At 38.9% G+C, this 25741-nt stretch overlaps 2 protein-coding genes across 5 annotated transcripts; one reads left to right on the top strand and one right to left on the bottom strand.

Moving 5' to 3' along the window:
* The first annotated feature begins 65 nt into the window (after window positions 1-65).
* LOC149962105 (UDP-N-acetylglucosamine transporter-like) lies at window positions 66-14540 on the top strand. 4 transcript variants are annotated; one of them, XR_016481273.1, is made up of 6 exons: window positions 66-200; window positions 1086-1245; window positions 6245-6492; window positions 7018-7101; window positions 12610-13542; window positions 13618-14540. XR_016481273.1 is itself a non-coding variant. In XM_090178412.1 (5 exons), the coding sequence occupies exons 2-5, from the start codon at window positions 1089-1091 to the stop codon at window positions 13255-13257; spliced, it is 1137 nt and encodes a 378-aa protein (XP_090034538.1). In that variant the 5' UTR covers window positions 66-200; window positions 1086-1088; the 3' UTR covers window positions 13258-14540. The 4 variants fall into 4 exon arrangements, 3 of the variants coding, with proteins under 3 accessions (XP_090034538.1, XP_090034551.1, XP_090034559.1); XM_090178412.1 differs by having other exon boundaries at window positions 12610-14540; XM_090178425.1 differs by having other exon boundaries at window positions 72-187; window positions 12610-14540.
* Window positions 14080-25741, bottom strand: LOC149962106 (uncharacterized). Its single transcript, XM_090178441.1, has 4 exons — window positions 25545-25741; window positions 25142-25474; window positions 24529-24640; window positions 14080-16682 (listed from the first exon to the last, which is right to left on the bottom strand). The coding sequence occupies exons 1-4, from the start codon at window positions 25690-25692 to the stop codon at window positions 16193-16195; spliced, it is 1083 nt and encodes a 360-aa protein (XP_090034567.1). The 5' UTR covers window positions 25693-25741; the 3' UTR covers window positions 14080-16192.

Raw genomic sequence — 25741 nt, forward strand, 5'->3', positions numbered from 1 at the left:
TTCGGTAGATGGCAATAAATAGTTTTTAAACACTTTTTGCTTTCTAGGTGGCGACACCGCCTCTAAATTTCACTTACTCTTGAAGGTTAAAGGTTACAGTTTTGTCAAGTCGTGGCTTGTTTTGATGGTACACGTGGTATGTTTCTGAGAACTCGTCTACAGATTCTTTGGAAACAGGAGAAAATAGGTACAGGAATTTTGTAAGTAGTTTTCGTAATAATAATTTGTTTAAATACGAATTTAGTTTATGGACTAAGGCTAACGAAATACTTCAATCAAATCGTGGGTAACTTTCGAAATGCAGCTGTAAATATCGATATATTTTGATTAGCCAAGTCTTAGAGTAATGCTACGCCTACAAACTAATTTTCATCTAGCAGAAAATGTGGGAAGAAGGTTGATGTTAAATTAATTCACATATTTCATAGGCATACCAAAAATCCAAAATTATGCAAATCAAACATCCTGTTTAAACGATAAGTTATCGTTATTAGAACTTTTGATAATACCCAGATAGGTTTTATCTGTAATGTAAATATTGGCATAAAATTAAATTGAATTACATCTTACAGCTTTAGAGAATTGTGTTGGTGCATGCTGTTAATTATTAATTATTCAGGGTTGCAACCAGAAATTCAACAAGAGGGGGGACTGGGATTAGACTATAGGGAAATTGATTTGACATGAGGGCTAGTCAATCAAAGCTAGGAGACTATTCGAAGGGGAAGGTTTTGACCCCAAAATCATTCCCTTTTTAATGCCGTATTTCTTTAAACAAAAATTAGGACATTTTCATATTGCATCTTCTTATAGCGTGTTAGAAATCCTCTGTTATATATTTAACAGATAATTTTTGGAATAATTTAAGGTAATTTTTTTTAATAAGTTTAAATGTATTAAAGATTGCATAGGTCATATTTTAAACTCTAAAAAGGGTAGGAGTATTAACAGTAACTCGTTTTGTATAAATGTCCTCTTTTTTGTGTATGACCTCAATGTAAAATATGGGATGATCATCGAATCGTATAGTCTCTGTATAACTTTGAAGAAAAATATCAGATTATCAAATTTGTTATTCTTTAAAGTGAATGAAATTGGATGAGCCTGAAAAGTTGTCTGCCAATTTGTGCGAGCCATCAACTAAGTTTATAATGGTGGCGTCGAATCATATGGCAATTCCAATTATGGATAAACAACTTCTTCAGCAACATCCTGGTCTGAAATTAGCTGAGCAGTTTCATAAACGTAAGTTACTTTTTATTTCCAAATGTTTCATGTCTAGTTTTAGGGACATAATTTAAGTACTATCCCTGTTTTCCTGTTTGTTGTTTAAAGGGAATATAACCTGCAAAGCAATCTTTACGGAAGACCCCTTCAATTTTTAAATTTTCTTGTACTGTGGCGCCAAACATTTTTAAAGCCAAAGGCAAGAGCAGCCAGAGCTGTGAACGTTGGTGTTCCACACCAAATACCCAAGGTTATATTCCCTTTAAACTTGGGAAAATGTTATTTGGTGAAACCCAGAGAAAATTAGCCAAAGACTCAAACTTTGAAGGCACATTCATTGTGGTGTCTGCCAAAAATCAACATTGAACACAAATGTCCGCCATCTTAAAAAAACACTCTATAATGTGTATTTTTGCTATTATTTTAAAACCAGTGAGAGCTATGTATAGGAATCTTTAAAATTAAGTTATGAAGTATTAAATGATATTATATTTAACATTAATCTCTAACCATTGGATAAGGTAAATTGCGAACTTCCAATCAATCCTACTAAATTTTAATGATAAATGTAAAATTGGGGTTTAACTTTATTCACAGAATTACATTGAGAACCAAATGAATCTTCAAGTATTACATGTTACAAACTGAATTTTAGAGTTAGGGATTTGATAGAGTTGTTTTAATTTATCACAGAATTGTTTCACTTCAAAATTGGGAACAACCGTATTTTGTAAACATTGAACATGATGATGAACTTGCTTATCGGTTGTAGTTTTGCTTTACACAGAGGAATTGTTTCACTTTTGCTTTCGGTTACTTTACCTTGTCTAAATTTCACTGGGGCTGTGTTGTTGCGCGTTCTTCTGGTTCTCTTTTACTCAATATTTCTTATATTTAGTAATATCTTACCGTTAAATCTATTTCGTGATCGTTCCAATAAGAAAGTTGTTCTTCGTCACATTAACATTAACTTTCTAATTGTCATTTTTGCTCAAAACCTAATGGTTCTCGAAATAATTGTAATATGACCTTGAAGAGATGGTTCAAGGTCATACAATTTTCCGAATATTAAAATATCCCACCATGATGAGATTGTCTAGCAAATTTCGATAATGTAACACGACTTGTTTTGGAGTTATTAGCGCTTTCTTGCAATTTTACATTTTACTGCCTTTGTGATTTTGGTAAATTTTTCTCGACTTCCTTTTGGTCGAATCCGATTGGGTCTACGCCATTTAGACCTAAAACGTGACGGGGAACACTTTTCTAATTGGAACCAACTTTCTAACACTTACGGTTCTCAAGATAGTTTTTGGATGACCTTGAAGATATGGTCCAAGGTGATCGAAATTTTCAAATAAGGTTTCCCCCTACACACTATGCGACCTAAAAATTTCAAATTCGTACCAAAAACTGTTTTGGAGATATTCGCCCTGGTCCATATTTTAGTACGCACTACACAGTTGATATTACGGTCTAAAAATTATCGACGTGTACGATAATTATCGTACGTCTGGCAAAGCTGCGGTCTATTCAAATGTCGCACATTAAGTTGACAGGTAGTAGAGCAGATGGCTCTTTTTTCCTAAACCTTTAATTTTCTTGTTGTGATTTTTAGTTTAACATCGAAATATATTTAGAGTGGAGTAAAACTATGGTTTTACCCGAAGTGTAGTTACGTGTTGTCGAGGTTGTCGTCAATGAAATAATGGAAACTTTTCACTAACTTGTACGGTATGCAAGCCAGGCTTGGAAATAAGCGGTGGTCACTGGGTCAAAGACCAGTTTATTAATTTCTCGGACCAGTATTTTTATTCAAAAGCTAGGGGTCACTGGTCCAGTGTCCAGTTTATTAATTCAAAATTATCTACCGTATTATTAACCAACTGGTCTACGTGACCACTTAAATAATTCAAGAGTTGGGAGTCACTGGCCAAATAGACCAGTTTAGAAATAAACCTTTTTTCCAAGCCTGTATGCAACAAGTGTTTCCTTTCAACCAGATAGCTTCGAAAAACGCGATTTTACTGGAGAGCGTGGTGCCATCTATTTATGTCGAAGGAAGCTAAAATTAAAAATTTCCAAATGATAACGCCGTCAGAGAGCCATTGTAGAGGATTATAGTTATACAACGTATACTCTATTTAGTGGGCTTTAACCTAAATTATATATCCCATGAAAAAATATTGTTTATAATTGCTGTAATTTATGTTATTGACCAATTTACAAACGACCCAATTAACGCGAGGGGTACTGCTCCAAATCCCGAAGAGCAGTATCAGTTAACTTGAATTTGACGGCAGGAAACGAGAGAGAAGAGAGAGCTAGGGAAAAATTCGGAAATGGTCTTCCCCCTTTTCGTAAAATGTTCAGCGTTAAGGCTCGTCCAATGAAATGTGTACACAACACTGCGATAGCGTGATTAAAGGCCTTATGTTGAACATTTTTATCGAAGCCGTGTATGTCCAGAAGTAATAAATAAGTGTGACCCTTACTTATCGAAGTCGTGTATGGCCAGAAGTAATATTTCACTCAAATTTAAGGTTTATTACCAATAGAGTGTTGTCGTCTGAAACCTTACGACGTCACCATTGTAATTTGCCTATTGATAAAAAACGGTAACTGTCATGGCGGCCACTATTAACACTACAGCTGTGAAGTTACAAGTTTTCAAAATCGTATCAGACGACAACACTATTCATGATTTTCTGCTACCTGCTTAATTGGAATACAGGCACGAAATAATATTATCGCCTTCTTGGCGAACTTGTTGATTTCGAAGCTAGCGACATCTTTTGAAAAAAGAGCTACTTAACGCCGAGCCGCCACTTGTTTTAGGCACCCCAAGTTTGGATGAAATCGCCGTTTACGTTTAACTTTAGGATATGTTATTTTTCTTTTGGGAAAACCATTGAGTTGGGAATATTAATCTAGAGGTCCAATCAATACGTCGGATTTCAATATTCCGCGAAACAAGTTTTTAAAAAATAAGAATGCTGCTGTCTGCTGCAAATGACGAGAAAATTCTACCCGTGGCGCCGTCTATCTCTCAATGGTTCGTTCAAATAAGACTCATTTTCCGGCAAATTTTTTTTTTCAAAAATAATGGATGGCGCCACGGGTCATATGATAACGTTTTCTCGTCATTTTAGAGGAGACGGCGCATTCGTAATTTTCAAAAACCTGTTTCGTGGGGAGCAGATTTGATTGGATCTCTTGATAAATATTCCCAACTCAATGGGGAAAACTGAATGAAAACGAGGCGAAGTTCAGGGGTAATGATTACGAGGGAGACTAGCCTAATATTAGACTGCGATATAGCCGCAAAATGTTTGCTTTTGGTGCAGGGTGACCAGACTTCCTAAATTTCCTATATTTTTAATGCATTCCTATAAATTCCTATATTTCCACCTATTTTCCCATGAACATCTAGTGAAAACACAGCCACTTTCGAACCAAATCTGGAAATGTACGGGCTTTGTAAATCGGAAATCCGCAAAGTGATCCAATAATGCAAGAAGCCAGTGTACCGAAAATTATCAATATTCTAGCTGGTTCGAGTCCAAGTATACCGATATGCAATTATTACTGTATTTTTTCTATATTTTCGTACTTACGAGCGTTAGTGTCCTATATTTTCCAATAATTCACTTTTTTATTTCCAATTTTTTCCTATAAAATTTTCAAAGCCTTTCCCTGGTCACCCGGTTGGTGTCTAAATTAGCAACTTAGAAACAATCAATGTTTAATTTGATGAGTTTTATTTTTCATGTTGTGTTATAGTAAGTTAGTTGCCATGTAACATTTAGCAGATTGTTAAATAATAAGTTCCTGAAAACATTCACTTCTGATCGTTAATAAATCGCAAACAATTCGGACACCGCCCATGGCTATGTTTGGTCTGTTTTCAAACGTGTGCTATAGCAAGCCAAGAATAGACTGTAAAATAAATGGAGTTAGTATTTTTAAACGACACTACTACCAGGGTTGGATATAAGGCCCGGCATTTGACTAGTAAAATAAATGATCTGATTACTAAAATTAATCGAAATCTGGGGGCTCACTAGTCAATTTGACTAGTGAAAAATTTAGCTAAATATTCATAAGTAATGGCGAATATGGCTCATCATAAATTCATCATTCATCAAAACCATTTAATTAAAAAAATGTGATCGACCAAAGTCATGTAACTCAAGTGATAATTAACTCCTATTTTAATTCTGACCGGTAAAGCAAAATGTTGGCTGTCCTTCTTGTTTTTATACCTAGAGGTCGGCGGAACGAATAAATTAACCGGCAAAATTTCGATTAACCATAAAAAGTTGGTTTAATTGTTTTTATGAACATTTTATACGAATAAACAACGATTTAACATGCAAAAATAATCGGTTTTTTCGTATATTTTTCGGATAATTTGCGGTTATGAATAAAAATAAATAATTGGATAATTTCTTATTCAAACGCCGACCTCTATTTATACCCCCATTTTTACCCCCACTAGTCAGTGACTACCAAAATTAATTAAGATAGGAGGCTCACTAGTCAGGCCAAGGACAGTAGATACAGGGACGAGAAAGTGTATTGGCGGCCTCTGTTGTAATATATCACCTAAAACGACCTAAACGCAAGGAGAGTTAGTTGTAAACAAAAAAATGGCGGTCACCTAGTTTTAGCGGTTCTTGACGAGGCTTAAGTGTTCAAGACAAATGGGAATTTTTTATTTACGCTCGTAGTTTTATTTTTAATTTAACATCAAAATGGTAAAAACTATCTACAATAATACTGTCCATGGTGAACCACGTCTTAACAATGGCCGCGGTTTGTTTACATCTAACTCCCCGTGAATATGAAGACGTTTAAAATCGAATTTTTTTTCCCTGCTTTCTCGTCCCTGTATCTACTGTCCTTGGGGAAAGAACACCGCATTGTTTGGTATTTGAGCATGCGCAGACACTGACTCTTACAATTGTTAGTAAAAATAAATCTATTCTTGATCAAAGTGTATTTCTTTTGCTAGAAACACAAACGATATTGAAGTACACGTCACTGGTGACGTTAACTGTCCAAAATGCCGCCCTGACTCTCACAATGCGGATGGCGCGTACGCAGAAGGTCCTGTTCATTTCGAGTACCGCCGTTGTGATGTCGGAAATTTTGAAGCTGATTACTTGTCTGGGAATGGTGTACGTCGAAGAAGGTTCCACGAGACGCTGGGCGTCCGTTCTCCACGGCACCGTTATTAAGGAACCTATCGATACCTTCAAGGTAAAGTTGGCAAGAGCCAGCCAGACTGGATTAAACCACCCTGGTTTAAGCCGGATTTAACCACCAAATAAAATCCATGGTTAAAACTACTTTTTTTTTATAAAAAAAATTGAGAAATTAATTAGAAACATTGACAAAACTTAACCTTCACTTTTTGTCGCGAGTAATGAGAGCTAACATATAAGCAATTAGGGTATCTTAAAATTAATTTTGCGCGTGAAAATACGCTGCCATGTTAGGGTATAAAAGCGGGTAAATAAGTCTGCTATACCTCACAATGTAAAGGTACTGTCACGCGCAAAAACGTAATTTTTAAATCGGGAAATTTGAGCAATGAGGGCTTGATTTAAGCAATTTGATCAATTTTTATTAATGGCTTTAACCAGTTTAATCCACCGGTTACAGCCGGATTTAACTATACTGGATTTTTCAATTTTTAAAAAAGCCGGTTTTTTGCCAACCCTGAAAGTTGGCGAGCAAGGTTGCGCCTGAAGGATGAATGTAATTGATTTGCGTGTTTTGCAGGTAGCCATACCTTCCATGATATATGTCATTCAAAACAATTTGATTTACGTCGCGGCTACCCATCTGGATGCTGCTACTTGTCAGGTAAACTTTAGTTTTATATTCAAATGGTAGAGTTTGTTTGGACTACTACGGTATCGAACATAGATATAGGAAACGTATATAAAGGTCTAGATAAAATATTTCAAAGGGAGTGAATACGGAGGTGACAGCTAGCAGAAACGCGTAATTTCTGCAGGCTATCCTTATAAGGCGCTATCTATCGGTAAGAAAGCTCGTGCTATCGTCGCGAGAGCCATTGTCTCCTGCTTAAAAATTATACTAAAAGTCACCAACAGATGGTGTCTAAAGACTACGGCCTGCGGAAAGGTCAAACACTTAGTACTAAAATGCTAAGAGAGCTCGCGCTCTTGGTCACGTGCCTTCCTCGGTGTCCGCTAGGTGTCAATTCCGTATTTTATGTTAGGCTTAGACACCCCGAAATTTATCTAGACCTTTATATACATTTCTTATATCTATGGTATCAAATTTGACGTAGGGATGCACCTATGAATTGGGAATAGTACCGCTAGGATGGCAATTTCAATCTGCCTTCCACGAAACAAATTTTTCGAAATTGAGATCTCTATCATTGGTCGGTGGCGCCATCCGCTGTTAGCGGCGGGAACTATTATACTATATCTCATACAATTGAATTAATCGGCTTAAACGAAGCCGATATGGGTAGATACCGGTATTTTAAAAATATTTTCAGGAAAAACCTTTAGTATTAAAAAAATTATCGATTAACTAACTTATGATAATATTTTTAATAATAATAATCAGTTACGCTAATACCCAAGGCGCCACCTTATGCCTAAGTCATCAAGCAAATTCAAAGCCATTAATTTAGTGGGCCGGGTTACAATACGTAGGAGGTGGTGGCAAGCCCATCATCAGTGCCGTAACGCCGCCAAGGGCGCGCGAGGATAAGGGTTGGTTTTCACTAGCGCAAAACCGTCGTGACGGCGGGCGTGAACGCAAAAATTTTCTATTAGGCCTAACGAGGATTTCAAAAGTTAGCACCCGCCGTCACGGCGGTTTTGCCTTAGTGTAAACCAGCCTTAAGGGGCGCCGTTTGGCGTTGAAAAAGCTTAACCCTATTGCCAAGGACACCCACTTTAAAGGGCAACGCAAGTAACCATGCAGGGGGTAAATTATCTTATAGATAAAAAGAACGACTGCGCATGCGCTATCTGCCATAGCCTTTCCCTCTGTAAAAAAGCAGAACCATATTTGCCGAATTTATTTTGTATAAATGCGCCTCTCGCGGTTTTTACGCAAAATCCGTGCATTCTTTAGTCGCGAAAATGGCCGAGGAAAGTGAAGTCTCCGTGCTTACCGACAAATCGGATCCTAAACTTCTACAAAATAAATGTAATAAAAAAAGATAAATATTCTGTCGGGGTATAATGATAGGGAAATTGTTAAGGGAGACGGGATATAGGAGTGTGTGTGGTGTTGAATTTTCTTAATCCAATGTGAGGCTAGCGGCAGAGGTTTACCGCGTCCAAGGCCTAATGTTTCAACTTCCATTTTAAAAATATTCAATTCACAAATAATTTTATTCCAAAACATTGTTAAATCGAAAATATCAAAGTCCAACTCTCGGAAACTAACCCAGTTCATTATAAATAAATTAAGCTAGGCCTAAATTCCTGGGTTCGTTGATTGCGAGCTAACTCAGCGAAGAATATCGAAAAATTCGCGAATGAGAGCGAAATTGCGGCACGTGGCTACACCAAGGAGAATAAGGCTTTCGCGCTGTATAAAATCATCCTTGGAAAACCTACTTACGGCTTGTTGAAGAAAACATAGTTCCCCCCCTGCATGACCACTTGCGTTTCCCTTTAAGCCAGAGATCTGTAGCAAAACTGTCGTGGGGTTGGCTCCCGCCAAGGGCGCTAAAAAGGATGGGCGCCATTTATTACTCAAACTTTTAATCCACTGCGGTACTGCCATATTTTTCTAGAAATTACCCGCCGAAATTATTGAAACAATGGCTTTTGATTTTTAAAGAAAAGTCAACAACGAGAATAATCCAAATTAACTTTCAGCGAAGGTATTCAAGTGGCTGGCGACCTATTGAACTCTAATAGAGGTCACCAGCCTCTAGATTGGCTTGGCTGAAAGCTCCTAGACTGGAAAATTTAGTGACCATCTTAATTAAGAAAACAAGAGTATTTGGTCTTGGTCAAAATAGCACCGTTGTATTTTTTAAAGCATGATACACGACAAAGAAGTAGTTCGAATGGACTGCCGTATAAACGGGTTTTACCTAATCAATTTTCTTTCTTCGTGTATGATGTGTTACAACAAGCTAGTAATCGAGTGCTTTCTACGACCTAACCCAAAGGTGGGCACTGTACAGATTACCTGTGCAGGTCTGCAGATAACTGCAACATCTACAGGTCAGGTCAAATCGGATCACGTTAGAAAAACATTTTGCAGGTTGCAGGTTGGACAGGTCAAAAGAATAGCAGATACAGGATGGTTAGATCATATTATCGCAGGTTTGAGGTTTACCTGTAAACCTGCCATTTATCCGTAAGATCAACTTTCCCGTAACAGATAAGTTGTTACTGCGAAAACGAGTAAGCATACTATGTTGAGACGGACTGGTGTCTGTCCCATTGAATTGGGATTAGTACGGCTAGAATAACAATTTAAATCCTACTTCCGCGAAACAAATTTTTCAAAATGAGAACTCTATCATTTGTCGGTGGCGCCATCCGCTGTTAGCGGCGGGAACTATATCCTATCATGGAGGAAGAGAGAGGATGCTTTATGAATAACCTTTTTAACCCGGGAGCTTGTTGCCAACTCCCACAGGGTAGGAGAGTGGGGGCTGACAAAAAAGGGGATCAGCACCCGTCGGTTTTCGTGTCGTTTCACGCGTTCCCTATTTGGCGCCCTCTTTTAGTGTTTAGGCGTAGTCGGTGTAATTTCACAACGGGCAACAATTTCAACAAAAATAGAGGGAGCCAACTAGAGAACGCGCAGCCAGGCCGTGAGAGTTGACGGGTGCTGATCCCCTTTTTTGTCAGCCCCCACTCTTCTACCCTGTTGGAGTTGGCATCAAGCTCCCGGGGTAAAAAGGTTATTCATAAAGCCTCCTCTCTCTTCCTCCATGATCCTATACAATTGAATTGATAGTACTAACGTACTTTGAAAGTGATAGACGGCGCCACCCGTATAATGATAGAGTTGACCGCTGAGTGCGCTGACTCGAAATTGCAGAATTTGTTTCGCGAAACCACGACTCCCGAACGAGCCTATATCGTTCTAGCCATTGAGTTGGGAATATTAATCTAGAGATCCAATCAAATCTGCTCCCCGCGAAACAAGTTTTTGAAAAATACGAATGTGCCGTCTGCTCTAAAATGACGAGGAAACGTTATCATATGACCCGTGGCGCCATCCATTATTTTGAAGAAAAAATCTTTTTGCTTGAAAACGCGTCTTATTTGAACGAACCATTGAGAGATAGACGGCGCCACGGGTAGAATGATAACGTTTTCTCGTCATTTGGGATGCCAATGGGAGCAGACGACAGTATTCTTATTTTTAAAAACTTGTTTCGCGAAATACTGAAATCCGACGTTTTGATTGGACCTCTAGATTAATATTTCCAACTCAATGGTTCTAGCGGTACTATTCCCAATACAATGGTCTGTCCTCGCAAAATTAACCCTGGGAAGAGTGGAAATGTGTAGCTTCTCGGATTGCATTTTCCTTAAATCTCTCCACCCTAGCTCCACGCGGTGATGCGCCTCGACTCAATTTCGACAGCCGTACGGCTATATTGCCCTTTTGTTTTTTACTCGAGGCCAGCGCTAATAATGAATTTTCTTCTTAAACAACAACACTGATCGCGCCGTCGCCCAAACTCGGATAAAATTATTAGTTTAAAAAAAATAAACGTTTACGGCTACTAGATGGTACTTACTCACTCTTTAGCCTTTACGTCAATAAAATATATATTAATACTTCTCGGCATATATGGTTATTAGTATTTCTGCAGGTGATTTACAGGTTAAATAGTCTGCAGGTACAAGTTACGAGTGTAAATAAATAAAAAACAACGATATTCGATTTGTGATCGAAAATATGTATCCAGTAAAATGAAAAGAAGCATATTCGGATATGCTCTTGTAATGAAAAATTAGAATAAAATGGTACGACATTGTACTGAACCGTCTTTTATAATGATTTTATCATACACGTGTGTCGACTAAAAAACGAAAAATGATAAATAACTGAAAAACGTTTCCCTTGAAAAATATAAAATTTATATGGAACATTCCTCATGCAGATGGACATTTACTAGTGTAAAATTGAATGACCTTGAATCATATCTTCAAGGTCATTCAAAAACTCAAGAACCCTTGGGTTTACGGATTTGATTTCAATTGGAAAGTGGTTGCTCGCCATATTATTAGTTGAAATATCTTGAATTTCTCGGCTTCTGATTGGTCAAATCAAAGTTATTTGAACTAATAATATGGCGAGCAACAACTTTCTAATTGGAACCAAATCCGTAAACTCAACGGTTCTCGAGGTAGTTATTAAACGACCTTGAAGACATGGTTCAAGGTCATTAAATTTTATCCTATTTAATGTCCCCCTGCACGAGAAATGTTCCGCAGAAATTTTTCAGTTATCATTTTTTAGTGGACACCCTGTATATACTGCTGTTATGATAGATAACTTTATCATTTGGCTGTACCCATATCGGTGCATCCCTAATTTGAGGTGGTGTTGAATTGAATGTTCGTTGATCTTGAGCTTTGTTTTGGTAGTAAAAGGTGTGGGTGTTGTGGGTTTTTTAGATTTTGAAGTACCATGGTTGCTTTCTTTTGGTGTCGTATGATTTGTGTTAATTATTATTTATTTTTTAAAATGAGCCAGGATTTTGGGGATAATTAGTTAACTATACCCTTGGATTGTCTAAGGATCCATTTTCACCATGCTCCGAAAGCGGCTCGAGAAACAGTTGGAGCTTAAACTAGGTTGAATGTAAGACGTGACGCGTTTTTTCAAATTCATTTTCTGGCTGCCGTCGTTATGACAGGGTGCGCCCGAAAGAACACCCGGTTAGTTCTCGCACTGAAAATCTTGGATAATTTATCGCGTTCTTAACGAAACTGAAAAGCGTGTATTTAGATGCTTAAAATAAGAGTAAAGGAAGCAAGTGACAAGGCTTAATGTCGACTAGGAGCCAAGTTTAGCTTAGTGCGTCACTATCGTACTCAAAAGTCCCTTGATGACTTAGGCCTAAGGTGGTGCCTTGGGTATTAGCCTAGCTGATGTAGTTAGATGCTTAAAAAGAAGGTAAGTCGACAAGGCATAATGTTGACTAGCATCTCGCAAGCTAAATGTCTTGTTTCTGTGATAATCATCAGTCTTCCTTATACATTTCAAGTGTATATAATTTTTTTGTTTAAGTTATCATTACACATTCGAGTGATACTTGATAAAGTTTTAAGAAGTTGAAAAATAAATTATAAATTAAGCAATTGAGTTACTTTATAATCGTTTTAACTACCTTAGGTCACGTACCAACTCAAAATTCTCACAACGGCCATCTTGTCAGTCTTCATGCTGCGAAAGAAGTTGGTTGGCATCCAGTGGATGGCTTTGCTTCTATTGTTCCTGGGCGTGGCTCTGGTGCAAGTAGCCCAAATTGGAGTCAAGCAAAGCAACATCTCAGGACGGGAACAGAATCCATTCTTGGGCCTCGCTGCCATAGTCACCGCTTGCTTCTTGTCGGGTTTCGCTGGTGTTTACTTCGAAAAGATCTTAAAGGGAAGCGACATATCAGTGTGGATACGTAACGTCCAATTAAGTACTTTTTCGATTCCCATCGGTCTGGTGACCATGTTACTAACAGACCACGCCGAGGTGACCGATAAAGGTTTCTTCTACGGATACGATGTTTTAGTCTGGTTCGTCATCCTATTGCAAGCTGTTGGTGGCTTAGTGGTTGCCATGGTTGTAAAACACGCTGACAATATTATGAAAGGATTTGCCACTTCGATGGCCATTGTGTTGTCTTGCGTCGTGTCCATATACGCGTTCGGATTTGTGTTGACTTGGAAATTCTTCATCGGAGCCTGTTTGGTTATCGCGTCTATTTTCATGTACAGCAAACCTTTCTTCGCTCCTAAAGGCAACGGAAGCTTACCTAAGATTGGTTAGGTTTGGACCTGATAGACTATTTAGGACGAATGCTAATAGTACAAGAGTTCTATATTTTATAAAAAAATGTGATTTAACTGTTTGACTAATGGGAATTTAGTGTAGGTACGCCGTTGTATCTGTGACAAAATATGGTATTTGGTTAAAAAAAAAGAAAATGGTGCTATCTGTTCATTAGTTAAAGTTATGGCTTGTACCAAGAGTGTATTTGGGTAAACAGAGAATAGCTGAGTAGCAAACAGCTAGCCTTGTGATTCCCTGGAGCCAAATTACGCCTTTCCTAATGTAATATTTCTGCCTTTTAGTCGGTAGAAGACTTTTTGGTCCTGTTGTTGATTCTCTCTCTCTCTCTCTCTGTAGGATAAGAACATATAGTTGCTGCCACATATTCACTGTTAACCTCTATACATTCTTGGTTGTGCATATTCAATTTTGGATTTTGTTACACCTTTAAAGCGCTTTCGTTAAGTGTTTTTACCTAGGTCTTTCCACTTTTTGGGAGTTAATAGAAGGCAACTGAAGCCTAAGGCTTAGTAATCTATTACTAAACCTTGGCTTAATATTTTTCCTTGGAATTTTGTAGAAAACGTTGGCAAACTTAGAATATAGTTGTCTACACCGCAAAGAGATGGCGCCACAGTCGTATTTTAACCACACTTTTTAGGTAAGGTTTCAAGGGCCTGGCTGATGAAGCTAAACTCTACCTCCATTATTCCCTTTTTCAAGATATTTAATTTAATTTAGGTTTAACTAATGGAAAACTCCTATAAAGTTAAATGACTTTTTGCAATTTTCACAATATATAATTACAGAAGTATTAAAGGATATACAAAAATATTTAAGATACTCCAGTAGGCATTTATTTTCCAATATATGTTTAGCACAAAAGCTATTCTGTTTCGGGAGAAAATAAGAGATTGTCTTTGAATAACAAACACTTTATAATTGTTAGTTACAATGTATTGGGTCTTTTTCGGGCTTATGGATTGAGCCATTAATCATAATTAAATGGTGCAACATTTTCCAAATCATATACACAATCTTGAAAGCCAAATCTCTGCAGCACCTCGAGTTAAAACTGCACAATTTCGAATTATAAACCATATAACGCCTAAGATTCCTAGAATTTAGTACCTTAAGTGTTTTTTGTGATTTGTGGACTAAATTTTAACTAATTAATTAGTCCAAAATTTTACTCAATGAGGAAATGTTATATTTTTTTCATTTCATCCTATTGTTATTTTATGATAAATTGCATTAAATATTTTCAAGTTTCCACAGTGCTTCCAGAATCTATATGGTCTAAATGACACCAAAAAAATCTTACTCGGAGCAAAGATAATTTAAACTCGTACCCTAGATTCGAAATCACCTTCTCGCGCGTTGCCGATAGCGTTGACCAACTTCCCGCTGGAAATCAGAAAAAATTCTCTCCATGGTTTGCCCCTTAACGCAACCGATGGAGCCCGATTTTTCTGAGGTCACGTGCCGGAAAAGGGTAAGCGCTTCGTAACAAAACCGTCAATGGGAAAGCTCTCAGATTTCGAATCTAGGGTACGAGTTTAAATTATCTTTGCTCAGAGTAACAGGGAAGTTTATTGTTAATACCATAAGGAAAATAACAAAAAGTATGTCAATTAGGAAAAATTATCACTAAACTGATTTTCAGAGCTCAGCTAGGCTAATACCCAAGGCACCACCTTAGGCCCAAGCAAAGATAATATAACTACGTACCCTAGATTCGAAATTACGGCGTTTCTCGATAGCGCGTTTTCTCGTGAGGCTTTTACTGAGTTCGCGCCGGAAGTCAGAAAAATCGGGCTCCATAGCAGGGTGAGAAATAAGGAATTTTAATAGATAACCCAAAATTATATTACCTACCTTTAGTTTTCTTTCGTTTAGAAACATTTTTAGAGCTACAGGCATGATCCATTATTGTTTTAAAACTATATAACGCAAAAATATCTGGTATCTTGAAAACCACAAGTCAAAAACCACGGCGCAATTTTCACTAAAACTTAACGTTTTAACTAGATGTCGGTAGCCCTGCCAGCTCCATGGAGGCAGTTTTTTGCGACTTCCGCCGGGAACTCGGTACTTAAGAGCCTGCGTTTACGTGAAAGTGCTTGATTTCCAATCTAGGGTACGTAGTTATATTATCTTTGGCCCAAGTCATCTAGCGACTTATAATGCCTTTAAACAGGTGGCCGGGTTACAATGCGTAGCTATTACGCAATCTAGATTTAGTCTCCAGTACAGAGCCACCTAGTGTCTAAATATGCCGAAGGCGAAATATACTACTACCAAGGAAGATAACACGCTACTCAGTTCGAGTGAAAGTATTAGTCGACATAATTATGTAAAATGTAAATATTACACTGTAGAGTTATTTATTTATAAATGATATTTTTGCTGCGTGCAATCAATAAATGATATAATTCGCCCTCGTCCGTACAACAGATGCATCTCATCACAGACCATCTATCCCAAGAGGGACATGTATCACGGGTAGTAATTTCATTATTTTTTGTCTCGAATGTAAAGCGGCTTTTATTAAGATCACGCCATCTTACGGCAAGTAGAAACAGTTTTAGAGATGCAAAGACGACCACCCGCGACAATACAAAATGTATGGTAAAATAAAGTATTTTCACGTGCTATTTTCTGTTTGCTGTATAAAAAAGCCACGTCACTTTTGAGACACCTTTTTTCGAGATGGATGCAAGTTCCTCTTTGGGTAAGTGGTCTGTGATCTCATTTAGTGATATATTTTATAATTCTGAAAATAGATTGCAGGGCTGAACATAATACTATGACTGTATAATTAGAAAATAATATATATATATGACTTTCCTAAAAACATTAAGGTATATAAAATAAAATGCAGGTGAAAAACACCCAAATTTTGTAATGGTAAAAGAGTTTGAAAGTATATTTAAGCATCTGAAACAAAAGCAGAGTTAATAGAACCGGCCGAGGTCGTCGCTCTTTGGGTATCTGAAGTGGCTCTCCTCAATTCAATATGATCTTCCCTAGCTGCACGGTTAGGCCTACCGTTGTACCTCACAGCGCCTCGTCTTCCAGCGTGAATTAAAGTAATACGATTGAAGGATGCTATGTCTAGTACGGCGGGATCCGAATTATCACGTTCACTGGGCCAATGTGGCTCCGAGGTCCTGGCGAGAAGCCTGTGACCATTACCGACACCTCGATGTCTGTCTGTCCGTGGTCTGACGTTGTCTGTGGAGAGGTCGTTGTAAGACGGTGGAGGCACTCCGCGGACCACTCGGTCTTGCGAGACGACTTGATCGTAGGTAGGTGGTTTGTCTATGTGCCGCATAGCTGCTAATTCGGCACCCACGTTGAACAAATCGCTGCTCCTTCTCTCGGTGCCATCTGTCGGCGAAGCTCGTCGGAAAAATGACCTGCACAAAAGCAACAATGTTTTCAGACGATTTGCTAATATAGAACGAGTTCGAAGACTTGGTTTGCGTCAAAATATAGGCGCCGCCATGTTCTCTACCAGGGCTGGACATAAGGATAATTTTTCAAGTAGTCAGCCTGACTAGACAGTGAACCTCCAATCTTAATTTATTTTAGAAGTCACTGACTAGTGGGGTAAAAATTGGGGTATAAAAACAAGAAGGACAGCCAACATTTTGCTTTAAAATAGGAGTTTATTATCACTTAAGTTACATGACTTTGGCCAATCACTTTTTTTTTAAATAAATGGGATTGATGAATTTATGCTACGCCATATTCGCCATTATTTATGAATTTTAGGTCAATTTTTCACTAGTCAAATTGACTAGTGAGCCCCCAGATTTCGATTAATTTTGGTAGTCAGAGAATTGATTTTACTAGTCAAATGCCGTGACTAGTGCCTTATGTCCAACCCTGTTCTCTACTATGTTTACCATCTTCCTACAGGCTTTCGCTAAAGTGCTTTCCCCCTTTTGATCTGAGGCGGAAATTTTGGTAAATAAATGCGAATCTCATATATCGACTAAGCCTTAAACTATTCCTTATAATCATATGTAACATAATTACTCATAAGTGTGTCAAAAGGAACGTCTTCCCAATGAGACCTTGTTCACAGGATATGACGTGATTGACGTCACTTTCCAATCGATGACGGCTTTTTCGTCATTAAAACCAGGTCTGGCGGGTAGGGAAGGAAGTTAAAACCGGTTTGGCGCGTAGCTCGTTCGTGAATTCTTTGGTGGCTGTGAAACAAGGTCTCATTGAAATTTTTAATACAGAGATGTTATATAGAGGCATACTTATGAGTAATTATGTTACATATGATATAATGAAATAACGATAACACATTGATTGTGTGATTATTTCATTTATAATATGTGTGTGTTTTCCTGACGCGATGACTAAAGCTAAATTCGATCGAGACGCCAAAAAATGTCAGTAAAGGTTTATTGGTAAAATTTGCTTTGCTGTATTCGCGACCGAAAACTATCGCTACGCCCCCTTTGTTTCGCCATTGAAAGCTAGATAGGTAGCGGCTAAATCAGGCGCTATTAGTTTTTCCTCGTCGTAAATTTGACTTCCTAAATAATGCTACTTGCATTTTAATATAATTTTTGCATCGTTGGCTTATATTTTGAAAAGTGTATTAAAAAAACCGTTCTCTCGACTTTTTAATTTGTCTGTAGCAGACGTTAGATTATAGGCGCTACCTCGCAAAAACTAGCGCCGTTACGCCACCTAGACCAGTCTTGTAAATAACGTTTATTTGCTGGTCCTATGGATCTGTGACCCCTAGCGCTCGGAAATTTTAAACTGTTCCTATTATGACCTCTGACCCCTGGCGCTATTTATTTATTTAAACCACCTGCACGTTGCTGCGACGCGGACTCACTGCAAAGACTATATAACGTTTAGAGTAGTGTTATATAGTCTTTGCTCGCTGACTCCATCGCTGGAGTTGCCGGGCTGCCCATTTCCAAAAATAAAACTTCCCGCGGGAGTGGGACTTAAAAAGGGGACTCTCGATTCAAACCAAATTGTTTGAAACTCTTAAATATTAAACTTAATTTTCAGGAAATTTCACAATTAATTTACAGTTTCCAAAGACCTGTGACCCTGTTAAAGTTTAATACGATGAGGACTCTTGACCCGTATTATATCTACCCTGCAAGATTATCGGGAGCGTGTTTTTTATTTAACAAACCCGATAATACGTTTTTTTAATTGTATATATAATCGCCTGTAACTGTTGTTAATTGGTTCAGTTTTAATTTTCTCGTTCTCATATAACCTTGTACATACGTAAATAAACCAGTTTCGTATTGTTATATGCGTCTTCATCACTTGGAAGCTTTGCTATCTACGTTGAACAATTACTTCAACAGGTTGTGGGCCCAGCACGCTTCCACTGCGCCACGATGAAGACAAGGATACGATGCTGTACTACCGGGTTCTGTCGCTGATAATGGTATTGCTTCAAGTACTCAGTTTCCTGCCTGCAAGATGGATGGTCTTCTTCGTCACGAGGTCGTAAAGTTAACTGGTCCTGAGAACTGGAGAAGCTGGAAGCGTCAGATGGTGGATCTTCTGAATATCCGTCAAGTCTACGGTGTCATTACTGGTCGAATCTTTGAGCCACAAGTACCTGGGTCAACAGCAACGCCCGCAGATACGACCAAATATGACGAAGACTTAACGGAGTACAAGATCGCATTCAGCTCAGTAATCTGGTCGTCGCTGACAAGCAAGGTCCAGGATATGATCATGGATTGCGATACGCCAAAAGACATGTGGAATAAGCTTTTGGAGTCGTCGAATCGCCTGAGACGACTCCTAGCCACTCTTATACGAGCAACGAAGTCGCCGGACGTCGACATGGCAACTCATCTTGCCCTGATGCGTTCCCTCTGGTCAGACATTCTTACGACAGCCCGCAAAGAAAAAGACGTATCACTCGACGAAAATATCCTGATCGCTTGCATATTCGAGTCACTTCCACAAGACGAGTACAAGGAGTTTGTCACGTTATGGGACACACTGCCCAAGGAAAAACAGACCATCGCAGTGCTAGAGCTTCTTCTAATTGGTCGAGCAACTAGGGAGGGTATAATCTGTATTTATGGCCCGTTGAAAGTCGAATACAGCTTCCGTCGATAACTCGAGGATTTGACAAAATAAGACGAAATGTTACAACTGTAACAAGGTTGGTCACATCTCTCGAGATTGTAAAGCTTCTAATAAGAAATCAGCTTCCGACAAAACTGGAGAGTCGTCGAAATCAGCCGGCAACGCTAAAGGAAGTGTCTCTTCGTATCCAGCGGGTTTCTTGCTAACACAGCACCATCGGCTGCGTGGTATTTTGATTCCGGAGCGACCCAGCACATTACAAATGGTGCTACAAACTTCATCAATTACCAGAAGTTCGAGAAACCAGCTAGGCTCCAGGTTGGAAATAGGGCCGAAATGCTATCAGACGGTGAAGGGGGATGTCCAGATCAGTTATAGAGTCGGAAAGCGAATTGTCCAAGATATCATACGTAATGTTTGGTACATCAGCGATTTTGCCTGCAACGTCTTCTCTCTGAAAGCAGCGATGAGTCGAAATCTGAATTTCGAGTTTTAAGCTACGTCGTCATCGTGTGGTCTCTATGAGGTCGTGAAGAGAGGGCGAAGGAGACTTCGAGTTCCTGGCAAAGTCGAAAGCCTTTATCGCTTGGACATCGTGATTGAAAAGCCTGAAGATTCAATACTTTTGGTCGCTGATCCAGAGAATGACAAGAAAGCAGATCTGCAAGTATGGCACGAACGCTTTGGACATCAGGATCGTCGCCATGTCACATCTACCTTGAAGAAGCTCGGCTATGAAGGCATTGACCATTCCGCCGGCAAACAATGCGAAGGATGCATATATGGAAAGATGTCTCGTCACAAGTTTGGCACTCGACTCGACAAAGCAACGAAACCTGGCGAACGGATTCATTTGGATCTGTGGGGACCCGCTCCGACTCCTTCATTGAGTGGACAGAGATACTACCTTCTATTCAAGGATGAATACACTGGCATTCGAGTCGCATACTTTCTGAAACAGAACTAGTCACTGACAATGGAACTGAGTATGTTAATCAAGAATTCCGTCAAGTGACACGAGAAGTCTGTCTAAATCATCGGACATCGATGCCTTATACGCCCGAGCAGAATAGAGTGGCGGAGCGAGAAAATCGGACGATAATGGAAGCCGTCAGACCGATGCTGCTTTCAAAGCCGGATTTACCGCCAAAACTTTGTGCTGAAGCCGTCAACACTATGACGTACGTCTTGAATCGAACAGCACCTACTCGAGTTAAAGGGAAATCGCCTCTCGAACTATGGATTGGCAAGCCACAGCCATCGATAAAGCATCTTCGAGTTTTCGGTACCGAATGCTACGTATATATTCCAAAGGAGAAGAGACGAAAGCTGTCAAGGAAAGCTTACAAGGGGCTCCTTGTTGGATATGAAGAAGATGGCGATGGTTATCGTGTCTACGTTCCTGAAAATGGCATCATCATCTGGTCTCGAGACGTGAAATTTAATCCCGAGAAATGTGTCATTGAGACACTGCCTGTTGTTCTTGAGGATGTCGCTAACCAGGGAGAGCCAGATGTCGCCGAAGAGGACGTTGAGGAAGTTGATGGAACTTCATGCTCATCATCAGAGGACAGCTCAGACTGGAATTCAGTCGACGAAGATACATCCAGAGACGTTGAGACTACAAGATCCGTCCGATCACCAAAAGACGTGGCCTCCATACCCGTCTCCGACGATGGTCAGTCTACTACTGCTAAGAAACAGAATTCAGTTGAGACGACAAGAACCGAGGGTCCTGTTCTCCGAGATAGAACGAAGTTGAAGCTGATTTCTTGCACGGAATTTTCACCTCCAAAAGACAAGGCGTTCTTGGTTTGCGACTTGCTACCTACGAACATCGTGGAAGCTCGCTCGTCCGTCGATCACGTGAAATGGGATAAGGTGATGGAAGAAGAACTCGCAGCCATGAAGAAACTGGGAGTTAACCAGTTGGTCGATCTTCCGAAGGGTCAGAAAGTCGTCGGAAACAAGTGGATTTTTCGAACGAAAATCTCGGAAGATTGAACAGTCGCCAAACACAAGGCACGACTCGTAGCAAAGGGGTTCACTCAACGAGAAGGGTTGGACTATCACGAGACATTTGATCCAGTAACACGCTTCGACACCCTACGAATTTTTCTGAGCATCGTCGCCCAGAAGAAACTCAGCATGCGGCAATTTGACGTCAAGACGGCTTTTCTCCATGGTACTCTGGCGGAGAAGATTTACTTACGTCAACCTGAGGGGTTTGAAGATGGAAGTGGTAGTGTTTGGTTACTGAATAAAAGACTTTACGGTCTGAAACAATCACCTAGATGTTGGAATGAGAAAATTGACAAGTCTCTTCGAGATTTTGGTTTCAGACGCTCTACGTTTATTCGACTGACGATACTTTCCTGATCCTGGTTTTGTATGTCGATGATGGGCTGGTTGCCGGAGATTCCGATGAAACAATTGATGAGTTCTTGAAGAAATTCAGCGAGGAATTCGAAATCATCACTGGTCCGGCAGCAACGTACCTTGGTCTCCAAATCGATGTCACGAGGGATGGGTCAGTCTTTCTTCATCAGAGCGCTTACATTGAACGAGTCCTGGAACGTTTCAACATGGCTGAGTGTAAACCAGTAAAGACACCAGCTACGGTTCCTGGTTTGAGCGCTGAAGATCAGAAACCGTTCGAGTCGTTGACCTTGTACGCATCAACAATCGGAAGCCTCCGATACGCCACCATGGGCTCTAGACCAGACATAGAGTTCGCCGTAAATCGTGCCTCTCAGGCAATGGCAAACCCGACAGTCGCAGACTGGAACTCTGTCAAATGAATATGTCGCTATCTACGAGGAACAACAAATCTTGGGCTGAAATACAGATCAGACGATGTTCTTTCCATAGTCCCTTATTCCGATGCTGACTGTGAAGGGTTTGTCTTATGGCTCCACTTTGGTCACTTGAGCCAGCAGGAGACAGCAGTCAGTCAGTCAGTCAGTCTTTCAACGACCGAGTCCGAACTTATGGCAGCTACCGAGGGAGCGAAAGATGTCGTGGGGATAAAGTCAGTCATGGCAATCATTGGAGTTTCGAACGACGAAGTCCCAGTTCTACGAGTCGACAACGCCGGTACAATCAAACTGATCCGCAACCCCGAGTTTCATCGTCGGACGAAACATATAAGTATTCGCCAATTCTACGTTCGAGAACTGGTTGACCGCGGGAAGCTGGACGTTGTCTATGTACCAAGCGAAGAGCAATTAGCCGACATCTTTACGAAGGGTCTTCCAGCTGAAACTTTCATTCGTCTTCGTCAGAAAATGAATCTGGTAGCACTATCCCAAGTCTTCATCGAGGGAGAGTGTTAAAGTTTAATACGATGAGGACTCTTGACCCGTATTATATCTACCCTGCAAGATTATCGAGAGCGTGTTTTTTATTTAACAAACCCGATATTACGTTTTTTTAATTGTATATATAATCGCCTGTAACTTTTGTTAATTGGTTCAGTTTTAATTTTCTCGTTCTCGTGTAACCTTGTACATTCGTAAATAAACCAGTTTCGTATTGTTATATGCGTCTTCATCACTTGGAAGCTTTGCTATCTACGTTGAACAATTACTTCAACACACCCCTAGTTTTTCAATTAATAAACGAGGCTGAGGAATTAATAAACAGGATTTTGTCCTGCAGACCTGCATAATTTACAAGACTAACCTAGACTCGTTTCGGAAGGAATAACGTCACAGATATTTGCTTCAATCGCATTTTAAGATATGTTAGTTGTAGGGCATAATTGGATTTTTTTTGTGCGCATGAGGGGTATACATAGTTTGCATCCATGCGTCATCAATGACGCAGTTAAAACACGCCATTTTGTTGGTGTATATTTCTTAGTAAAACGCGAGGGTTAATAGTTTCAATCGTCTGCTTTTATTTAATTTCAAATTGACCGATTTCAAAATTACGTTTTTGCGCGTGACAGTACCTTTACATTGTGAGGTATAGCAGGCGTGTTTACCTGCTTTTATACCCTAAAATGGCGGCGTATTGTAAAAGAGATCACCTCAAAGGCCTATTTTGATAAATTTTGCCAACTTCTCTTCGTAATCATTTGCTATTTTATTTAAATAACCCAGGTTAACGATATTAATTTAAAAATGTTAAAGCATAAATCTAATTTTCGTACGTTTTGTCGCCTCGATGAGATGACCAACAAAATGGCTACCGATTTTGAAGCTACGCGCGAAATTGTTTGAATTCTTGACCCCCCTTCCGGTTTCCATGGAGACCATAGGCGCTTCCCTTAGATGCAACTATGTATTGGGAACAACGCGAAAAAGGGTCTCAACATATTCATTTTATCTAAATATAAATATCCACATTCTTGGTTTTAGAAAAATTTCGAAATATCGTTTTCGTTATAAAAGAATTTCGAACTCTCGTAATATGTATTAGCTTCGAAGCGTAATTCGATTAATAAAAACCATCCTGAAGTAAAAAATTTGGTATCGCCCAAACATTTAAAATTGTCCTTATGTCAAAAATTGTGCTGATGCCATAAGTTTCCAAAATTTCTCCAATATCAAATTAACCACCGATATTAAAAATTTCCCCCAGTATCCAAAATTTTCCCCAATATCCAAATTTCCCCCTATGTTTAAAATTTCCCAAATATCCAAATATCCCAATTTCTCCCTATGTTTAAAATTTCCCAAATATCAAAATTTCTCCAATATCAAAATAATCCAATTTCCCCTATGTTTAAAATTTCCCAAATATCCACATTTGTCCAATATCCAAATTTACCAAATATTCAAATTTCCCCCTATGTTTAAAATTTCCCAAATATCAAAATTTTTCAAATATCCCAATTCCCCCTATGTTTAAAATTTCCCAAATATCCAAATTTCTACAATATCCAAAATTTTTCCAATATTCTATAACTCCCATAATTTAAAAAAACACAAACACAATCCAAAACCAGTGCGGTAACTCAGGCGGTGCACAATGCCCTAGGACCAAGGGGGGACCAGAAAAAATGACGCGGACCTTCCGACGTTGAAACGGCACCTCATGGTGCAGTTAAAAATTAAGTTTTTCACTAAACCAAGCTTTAATTAAATGACACATATATGTCATTCAACCGTAGCAAATATTTGAACAAAGTTGAACGTTAAAAGAGAAGCCTACCTGTTGCAGAGAAACAGGACGAATAAGCCAATAACCGTGATCATGAAGCAGGCCAGAGCTATCATTGAGGCTTCGTAAATGTCTTTGCTGCTATTTTTAGTTTTGGGTTTGTCTGCGCAAATTACATTCATAATTTTTTGTTAAATATACAAAAGTAAACATGGTTAAAGGCCTAGGTTTTCTTCGGCCTGTCACCCTTTAAATTTACTTTCCTTCCAAACAAATACCCTGGTGGTAGGCCACCATGTTCTGCTGTTGGCCTACCACCAGGGTATTCGTTTAGAAGGAAAGTAAATTTTAAGGATGACAGGCAGAAGAAAACCTAGGCTTTTAACGTTAGTTTTCAGGGTGGAACCATAAGTATACAATATATATCTTAAGAGAGAAGTATTCTCCTATTCGCCGACTAACGATGTAAAATGTAGAAATTAAACTGCATTTACTTATTTATAAACATTAAGCATTTTGTAAAATCAGGTTGGTTCTGTGAAGGAAAATATTTCCAACGAATAACAATAAAAAAATAGGTAGATGAATACTTCACTTAAAAAGGTATATTATTTACTTCTGGTGTAGTTTTTACTATAAACAACAAATCAACGACGTAGCTTACCTTCTGTTACTCTAAAGTAGGTGCACTGGTCGTGTCCTTCGGTAACGTAACAACAATACTCTCCTCGGTCATCAGGATTAACCGTCTGAATTCTCAAAGTCGAATTTAGCCAAATCTCGTAACGTTTTGACGTTTCAAATTTTGTTATTGAGACAAGTTTTGATTCTTGAGTGATTTCGTTACTACCGTCATTGGTGAGAAGTTGAGTGTTCCTAGTCCACTGAACTGTGTAATTCTTTATGATAGTCGTGTTTTTAATAATTTCGCATATAAAGGACACGTGGCCTCCATTATACACTGTTTTCGGGGTCCTGGTAATGTTGATCACGTCTTCTAATAAAACCATATGGGAGAGAAAAAAGCTTTACCTTATGTCTAGGATACTTTTTGAAATCGTACTTACCATCGTCTAGGTACGCGTTGAGAGTGATTACTTGCTCAACTTTGTTGTTTAATTTTTCGTTTATTTCGATGGTTTTACAAAAAATATCGTCAAATAAAAAGACTACCACGAAAACTTTAAACAACGCTGTGTTTAGTTGAAATTTCATTTTATTTTTGTCATGACTTCGATACAATTCTAGTTCAATCTAGATTGCC

The sequence above is a fragment of the Leiobunum rupestre genome, chromosome 1 (assembly GCF_980474605.1).
Source record: "Leiobunum rupestre chromosome 1, qqLeiRupe1.1.hap1, whole genome shotgun sequence".
NCBI classification, from domain to species: Eukaryota; Metazoa; Arthropoda; class Arachnida; order Opiliones; family Sclerosomatidae; genus Leiobunum; species Leiobunum rupestre.